The 8,433-nt window shown below is 59.3% G+C and overlaps 1 protein-coding gene and 4 non-coding genes across 5 annotated transcripts; 3 read left to right on the top strand and 2 right to left on the bottom strand.

Moving 5' to 3' along the window:
* The first annotated feature begins 6 nt into the window (after nucleotides 1-6).
* LOC113963021 (uncharacterized serine/threonine-protein kinase SBK3-like) lies at nucleotides 7-4,783 on the top strand. Its single transcript, XM_027673820.1, has 5 exons — nucleotides 7-93; nucleotides 127-192; nucleotides 2,922-3,131; nucleotides 3,589-3,791; nucleotides 4,205-4,783. The coding sequence occupies exons 3-5, from the start codon at nucleotides 2,927-2,929 to the stop codon at nucleotides 4,781-4,783; spliced, it is 987 nt and encodes a 328-aa protein (XP_027529621.1). The 5' UTR covers nucleotides 7-93; nucleotides 127-192; nucleotides 2,922-2,926.
* Nucleotides 4,784-6,296: 1,513 nt separating this feature from the next.
* Nucleotides 6,297-6,378, bottom strand: TRNAS-GCU. The gene has a single exon. It is a non-coding gene; the product is annotated as a tRNA-Ser (tRNA).
* Nucleotides 6,379-6,814: 436 nt separating this feature from the next.
* On the top strand, nucleotides 6,815-6,886 carry TRNAM-CAU. The gene has a single exon. It is a non-coding gene; the product is annotated as a tRNA-Met (tRNA).
* A 382-nt stretch (nucleotides 6,887-7,268) lies between these two features.
* Nucleotides 7,269-7,342, top strand: TRNAT-AGU. The gene has a single exon. It is a non-coding gene; the product is annotated as a tRNA-Thr (tRNA).
* Nucleotides 7,343-7,840: 498 nt separating this feature from the next.
* On the bottom strand, nucleotides 7,841-7,912 carry TRNAE-CUC. Its single transcript has one exon. It is a non-coding gene; the product is annotated as a tRNA-Glu (tRNA).
* Nucleotides 7,913-8,433: the final 521 nt, after the last annotated feature.

The following is an 8,433-nucleotide window of genomic DNA, read 5'->3' as shown; positions in this document are numbered from 1 at the left end:
GTGCCCAGTGCCCACCTGGAGGTGATGGAAGTGCCCAGTGCCCACCTGGAGCCCACGGAGGAGGTGACAAATGTCCACCTGGAGACTCTGGAGGTGCCCGGTGCCCACCTGGAACCCCCCGAGGAGGTGCCCAGTGCCCACCTGGAAACCTTGGAGGTGCTGGGGGGGGCATCTGCCTACCTGTGCCTGCAGGTGAGCAGGTGAGGGGGCACCTCGGGGGGCAGTTCCCCAGGTGAGGGGGTACCTGGGGGTACCTGGCGGGGGGGAGGGGCGTTACCTGTGTCCCCCTGTCAATAAAGGTGCCCCTCCCCCCCCAAGTGTGCCTCATCCTTGGGGGTGGGGCCTTGAGGAGGCGTGGTCATGTTGGGGGCGTGGCCATGGGCTCCATAGGGGTCATGGTACGTGACCAGTATGGTCCCAGTATCCCCCAGTACGGCCCCAGTATGGCCCCACTGAGTCCCAGTATGGCTCCGGTATTGCCCCAGTACAGCCCAGCTGACTCCCAGTACGGCCCCAGTACAGCCCAGCTGACTCCCAGTATGGCCCAACTGACCACCAGTATCCCCCCAGTATGGCCCCACTCCCTCCCAGCCCCCTCCCAGTGCCCCCCAGTGCATTGAAACCCCCTCCCAGTCCATTCCAGTGCCTCCCAGTATATCCCAGTCCCTTCCCAGTGCACTCAAACTCCAAGTCCCTCCAGCCCCCCCCTCCCAGTGTCCCCCAGTCCCTTCCCAGTACACTGAAAGCTCCCTCCCAGTCTCTCCCAGTATATCCCACTCCCTTCCTGTTGCACTGAAACTCCCTCCCAGTCCATCCCAGTTCCTCCCAGTATACCCCAGTCCCTCCCAGCCCCTGCACTCCCCCTCCCAGTGCCCCCCAGTCCCTCCCCTCCCCCTGCGGTGTCCCCTCCCCTCCCCCTCCCCACCTGTCGGTGTCACCTGTCGGGGCCGTGACCCCGCGGGGGCTCATTAATCCCTCCCCCCCCCGCGGGTAATTAATACCCCCTGCCGAGGGCGATTAATCATTCCCGGGGGCTCATTAATCACCCGCCGAGGGCAATAAATCATCCCCCGCCGGTAATTAACCCCCGGCAGCTCGTTAGTGAACAGCTGCTCCCGGGGGGGGTCACGACCCCCCAAATATCCCCCCCCCGGCAACACCTGGCCCGGCCCCGGCGCCTCCCAGTACAGCCCAGTACAGCCCAGTACAGCCCAGTGCACTGAAACCCCTTCCCAGTGCCCCCCAGTCCCCTCCCAGTCCCTCCCAGTATCCCCAAATCCCTTTCCAGCACCCCCCAGCTCCCCCCAGTCCATCCCAGTCTCTTCCCAGTGCACCGAACTCCCTCCCAGTACCTGCCAGTGCCTCCCAGTTTCTCCCAGTGCCTCCCAGTGCCCTGAGCCCCCCCCCCCGTGTCCCCTCGGGGTGGGGGAGGGTCTGGCGGGGGGCCCGGGGTGGGGGAAGGGCAGGGACAGGTGCGGGGGGACCCGAAATAGCCGGGGGGGGACAGGGCCAGGTGGCACCGGTGGCACCAGTGGCACCGTCAGCGGGGGCACTGGGAGGGACTGGGGGGCACTGGGATATACTGGGAGAGACTGGAAGATACTGGGGTATACTGGGAGGCACTGGGAGGGAGTTTCAGTGCACTGGGGGGCACTGGGGGCACTGGGGACACTGGAGGGGGGCACTGGGCACACCGGAGACACTGTCCCCCAACCTGTCCCTCTGTCTCCTCCTTGTCCCTTTGTCCCCCTCGTGTCCCCCCGTGTCCCCTCCATGTCCCCCCATGTCCCCAAAGCCCCCCCCATGTCCCCGTGACACCCACGTCACCCCCGTGTCCCCCCCAGGTCTCCCCATGTCCCTGTGTCCCCCCCATGTCCCTGTGTCCCCCCTTGTCCCTCTGTCCCCCCATGTCCCCCCATGCCCCCCCCCATGTCCCCCGTGTCCCCGTGCCCTCTCTGTCGCCCCCCCCCCCTTGTCCCAGTGTCCCTCTGTCCGTCCGTCCCCCCCGTGCCCATCTTTGGCCGTGGGTGACACACACGTGTCCCCACACGCAGGTGACAGAGATTAGCGGGGCCCGGGTGGCACCGCGGGCACGGGGAAACTCTGAGTCACAACCGCGGGGGCCGCCGAGGGGGCACCTGGGGGGGCACCTGGGGGGGCACCTGGGGGGGCACCGACACCCCCCGACCCGCCGGGGGACACAGGTGAGACAGCGGGGCCACCCCTGGGGACACCGGCAGGAGGGGTGGCACCGGGGGGGGGCGGGGACAGGTGGGTTGGGGGGGACAGGTGGGTTGGGGGCACAGGTGGGTTGGGGGCACAGGTGGCACCTAGGGGCAGGTGATGGGGGGGAGACCTGGATGTTGGGCAGGACTGGGATGGTCTGAGTTGTACTGGGATGGATTGGGGTGGACTGGGATGGACTGGGATGGACTGGGATGGACTGGGTTGGACTGGGATGGACTGGGATGGACTGGGATGGACGAGGTTGGACTGGATTATACTGGGATGGGTTGGGCTGGACTGGGGTGAACTGGAATGGACTGGGTTATACTGGGATGGAGTGGGATGGACTGGAATGGACTGGGTTATACGGGGATGGACTGAGATGAGCTGGGCTGCACTGGGTTGAACTGGGTTATACTGGGCTGGACTGCGTTGAATTGGGCTATACTGGGCTGGACTGGGTTCGACTGGGTTATACTGGGCTGGACTGTGTTCGACTGGGACAGACTGGAATGGAATGAGCTGAGCTGGGCTGATATCGACTGTACTGGTCTGTACTGGTCTATAGTGGGCTGCCCCAGAGGAGGAGGAGGGGGATGAAGATGAAGGTGAGAAGGATGAGGATTAAACTGGGCTGGGTTGTATTGGAGTGAACTGGTCCATACTGGTCCATACTGGTCCATACTGGTTCCCAGGGCCCATGGAAGCAGCGGCTGAGGAGGAAGAGGAGGAGGAGGAGGAGGAGGAGGAGGAGGGGGAGGCCCAGGAGAGGCTCCTGCAGCACCTGATGGTTCAAACAGGGCGGGACCTCCCCCAGTGCCAACTGGAGCGGGACTGGGACGTACTGGGAGAACTGGGCAGTGGCTCCTACGGGCACGTGGTGCTGGCACAGCCCCGGGACGGGGGTGAGGGGCTGGGGGGGCACTGGGAGGGCTCGGGGGGGCTCGGGGAGGGGGGATTTGGGGGCACCTGTGCGCCAGGTGAGCACCTGACACACCTGACGCACTTCAGGCTCCGCCCCCAAACACACCTGGGAGATCCAAGGGACTCGGGGGGGTCTATGGGGTGGGGTAGCCTGTCCCCAGGTGTGCCCAGGTGCCCCCAGGTGTGCCCAGGTGTGTCTATAAGAGGTATAACCCATCCCCAGGTGTGCCCAGGTGTGTCTGTGAGGGTATAACCCATTACCAGGTGTGCCCAGGTGTGCCCAGGTGCGTCTCTGGGGGTATAACCTGTCCCCAGGTGTGCCCAGGTGCCCCCAGGTGTGCCCAGGTGCCCCCAGGTGTACCCAGGTGTGTCTCTGGGGGTATAACCCATCCCCAGGTGTGCCCAGGTGTGCCCAAGTGTGTCCCCACCCTTGCCCAGGTGCGCCGGTGGTGCTGAAGCTGCTGCGGAAGGACCGGACGGGCAGGTGGGGCTTCCTGCGGGAGTTCTGCACTCACCTGTGCCTGCGGGGGCAGCTCACCTGCCTGCAGGTGCTGCCCCTGGCCTTCGAGACCCCCACCCACTTCGGCTTCGCGCAGGAACACGCACCTGCCGGGGACCTGTGCGGGCTGCTCACACCTGGGGTGAGTGCTCAGGTGTGCAGAGACTCACCTGGGCTGGCTGCTCACACCTGGGGGGAGCGCTCAGGTGTGTCTGGAGTGGGCCCAGGTGCGTTTGGGGGGGGACAGGTGTGAGGGGGAAGGATGCACAGGTGTGAGGGATGCACCTGCCTGGGACCTTTGCGGGCTCCCCGAGCACCAGGTGAACCCTGCACTCACGGGTGACCCCACAGGTGACCCGAGGTGACACCAGGTGACCCCAGGTGTCTCCAGGTGACCCCAGGTGTGCCCCCCCCCTCCCCAGGTGAGTCTCCCTGAGTCCTGGGTGAATCCCTGCACTCACAGGTGACCCAAGTGATGACTCCAGGTGACCTCAGGTGACCCCAGGTGACATTGGGTGACCCTGTGTCCCACCAGGCATGTCCCCCCCTCCTCAGGTGGGCCTCCCCGAGCCGCAGGTGAAGCGCGTGGCCACCCAGGTGGGCGCGGCCCTGGATTACCTGCACGGCCACGCCCTGGTGCACCGCGACGTGAAGCTGGACAACGTGCTGGCCTTCGACCCCCAGTGCCAGCTGGTCAAACTGGGCGACTTCGGCCTCACCCGCGTCATGGGCTGGCAGGTGGGGCCCACCTGCGGCTCGGGCCACGCCCCCTACGCCGCACCTGAGCTGTGCCACCTGCGCGAGGCGGAGACGCTGCGCCTGGAGCCCAGCCTGGACGCCTGGGCCTTCGGCGTCCTCCTCTTCGCCCTCCTCACCGGCAACTTCCCCTGGGGGGCGGCCGCGCCCCCGGATCCCCAGTTTGGGGAGTTCCAGGTGTGGCAGGGCCGCACCTGGCGGCCAGGTGGGCTCTCCGGCGGCGGGGGGGAGGTGCCGCGCGCCTGGCGGGGGTTGGGGGAGGCGGCGCTGGAGATGCTCCGGAGGCTCCTCCGGCTGGAGCCCGACAGGCGGAGCCACGCCGGGGAGGTGAACAGGTACCTGGACAGGTGCTGGGGAGGGCAGGCGGGGGGGGCCTGAGGGGGGTGGGAGCGGGGCAGGCACACCTGGGGGTGGATTCGACACACCTGGGGATGGGTCGGACACACCTGCATGTGGGAGAGAAACACCTGGAGATGGGTTGGACACACCTGGGGATGAGTTGGAAGTACCTGGGAGTGGGTCAGAGGCACCTGGGGATGGGATAGACACACTTGGATATAGGTCAGAGACACCTGGGGATGGGTCAGACACACCTGGGGATGGGTCAGACACACCTGGATATGGGTCAGACACACCTGGGGATGGGTCAGAGACACCTGGGGATGGGTCAGAGACACCTGGGGATGGGATAGACACACCTGGATATGGGTCAGACACACCTGGAAATGGGATAGACACAGCTGAGGATGGGACTGAAACACCTGAGAATGAGTTGGACACACCTGGATATGGGTCTGGAACATCTGGAGATGGGTCTGACTCACCTGGGAATGAACTGGAAGCACCTGGGGATGGGATAGAAACACCCGGGGATGGGTCAGACACACCTGGATATGGGTCAGAAACATCTGGAAATGGGTCTGGAACACCTGGAAGTGGGTTGGAAGAACCTGAGAGTGAGTTGGACACACCTGGGAATGGGACAGAAATACCTGAACATGGGCTGGAAACACCTGGAATGGGCTGGAAACACCTGGAAATGGGATAAAAGCATCTGGAAGTGGGAATGAAACACTTGGGAATGCGTTGGAAATACCTGGGAATGAGGTGGAACCTCTTGGAAGTGGGATAAAAACATCTGGAAATGGGTCCAAACCGTTTGGAAATGGGCTGGGAATACCTGGGAATGGGATGGAACTCCTGGAAGTGGGATAGAAATGCCTGGAAATGGGATGGGAACACTTGGGAATGGGATGGAAGCACCTGGAAATGAGCTGGGAATACCTGGGGACCCCCAAAAAAGGGGAGTTGAATAAAATTCCCCGTTTTTTGCCTTTTTTTTAACCTGTTTTTACCTGTTTGGGGCTCCCGGGTGGAAAAAGGTGGGAAGAGAGTGGGGAAAAGGGGAAAAGGGAAGAAAAACGATGGAGAAAGGGTGGGGGAAGGGTGGAAAATGATGGAAAAGGATGAGAAAGAGTAGGGAAAAGGTGGAAAAGGGTGGGAAAAGGTGAAGAAAAGGTGGAAAAATAGTGGCAAACTGCAGAAAAAAATGGGGAAAAGGCAGGCAAAGGATGAGAAAGGATGGAAAAAGGGTAGAAAAAGGTGAAAAATGGATGGAAAAAATGGTGAGAAGGGTGCGAAAAGGCGATGAAAAGGTGGAAAAAGGTGGGAAAAGGGAGGAAAAAAAGCAGAGAAATTGAAAACCGGGGGAAAATGCTGGAAAAAAGTCAGGTAAAGGATTTAAAAAGGGTGGGAAAAAGACGAAAAAGGACGGAAAAAGCGATGTAAAAGGAGGGGAAAGGGAGGGGATTTGCTGCAGATCCCCCCAAAAAACGAACCACAACCACAAGAAGGCGGTTTTGGGGAACCCCCCCCAAAAAAACGTGCGGACCGACGAGGGTGGGATTCGAACCCACGCGTGCAGAGCACAATGGATTAGCAGTCCATCGCCTTAACCACTCGGCCACCTCGTCCGCGGCTGCGCACTCGCGCCTCGCGCCCATCTGGCTCCTAAAGGGGCGTGGCTTCAGGGGAAGGGGCGTGGCCAGAAGCGCGGTCTCCGGTCGGGGGGGCGTGCTGTGGGCGTGGTTTACCCACCCCCGGAAATCCAGGGTTCGAATCCCGGGGGAGCCAACTGGGGAAGCGGGGAGGGTTTTAAATACGTTTTTAAAAATTGATTAATGAATTAAATGAATAAATTAGATAAACTTAAATAAAGAATAAATTAGATAAAAAGCAAAAATATTAAAAAAATTAATTAAATTGTTAAATCAATCGATCAATATATACATGTATAATAACATGCAGTAAATTGCACATTTTTTTTAATTGCTCCCATTTTCGGACCAATCGAGCCCCGCTCTAATTAATTGTGGTTAATTAGGAGTAATTATTAGTGGGTTTGGCAGCAGCAGAGTGGCGCAGCGGGAGCGTGCTGGGCCCATAACCCAGAGGTCGATGGATCGAAACCATCCTCTGCTAAGTCTGTTTTTTTCTCCCCCTCATCTCCTCTTTTCCCCCACTAATTTTCATTATTTTCCTTTTCCCCCCTATTTTTCCCTGACTTTCCTTTTTTTCCCCTCACTAATTTTCCTTGTCCTCCTCCCCATTTCCTCCCCTTTTCTGGGGTAGTAAAGGGTTTTTTTGGGGGGGTCTCCACCCTCGGGAAGATCCCGGGACAAGAATGGGGGTGGGAAAAGGGGTTTTTTTGGGGGTCTACCCCCCTCAGGGGATTCCGGGACACGCGTGTGTGTATGTGGGGATTTTGGGGGTCTGTCTTCTCGGGGGGTCCCGAATCTCGCGGGGGTGGGGGGAGGGGGGTTAGGGGGGTCTGATAATCTCTGATCGGGGGTGGTGCAGCGCCGGCGCCGTGGCTTAGTTGGTTAAAGCGCCTGTCTAGTAAACAGGAGATCCTGGGTTCGAATCCCAGCGGTGCCTCCGCCTGTGTCGCGACAGTAAGCACTGGCTTTTAACCCCCTCTCGCTTTTTTTCTATGTGCTTTTCTGTGTTTTTATGGGGGTTTTATGTATTTTTATATTTTCTACGGGTTTTAGGGTATTTTAATGTATTTTTTGTGGAGGCTTTATGGAGGTTTTATATATTTTTATGACTTTTTAATGAATTTTTATGGCTTTTTAATGTATTTAAATGTTTTTATTATAAATAATAATATATTATAAATACTTTAACAATATTTCAAATACTATAAATATTTCCTTATTATTATAGTATAACACATATTTTTTATGTATTTTTATGTTATATATTATACATTATGTAGTACATCACGTATATTATATATACTGTGTATCATACTTATTTTTAAAAATTTATTAATTATTATAGTGAAGGAGTTTGGCGAGTGGGGAAAGAGGAAGAGGGAAAAATGGAAATAAGAAGGAGGAAAAAACGGGAACAGAAAAAAAATCTTTCTTGTTCCCTGACCGGGAATCGAACCCGGGCCGCGGCGGTGAGAGCGCCGAATCCTGACCACTAGACCACCAGGGAACGCTGATAGAAGGCACCTGGACCCCCCTGGCAGAGTTTAGGGACCCCCTGAGAGGGCAGAGACCCCCAAACATTCCCTCAGGTGAGTCCTGGGACCTCCGGAGAGAGGAGACCCCCAAATTCCCCTTCATGTGTGTCTCGAGACCCCCCATGGGGCGAGACCTACGGGGAGGGGTCTATTGGGGGTCTATGGGGGTCTGTGGGTGTCTATGGGGGGTGTATGGGGGGTTCTGCGGGGGTCTCTGGGGGGTCTATGGGGGAGTTTTATGGGGGTCCTAATGAGGGGGGTTCCCCCGCCCCCTCCTCGTGTCTCCGCGCGCCCCCGTCGACCCCGCTCGGGCATCTTCGTTCACCTTCGGCACCGGTTCGGCTCCGCTCGGGGACCTTCGGGGACGTTCGGAAACCTTCGGGCCGGTCCGGCTCCGTTCGTCTCCGTTCGTCCCAGTTCGGTTCCATCCGGCTCCGTTCGACTTCGTTCGGCTCCGTTCGTCCCAGTTCGGCCGAGTTCGGCACCGTTCGGT

Source organism: Neopelma chrysocephalum, unplaced genomic scaffold (genome assembly GCF_003984885.1).
Source record: "Neopelma chrysocephalum unplaced genomic scaffold, ASM398488v2 Primary Assembly neopelma1_187400, whole genome shotgun sequence".
NCBI lineage: Eukaryota > Metazoa > Chordata > Aves > Passeriformes > Pipridae > Neopelma > Neopelma chrysocephalum.
This window is presented reverse-complemented; position numbering and strand designations above follow the sequence as displayed.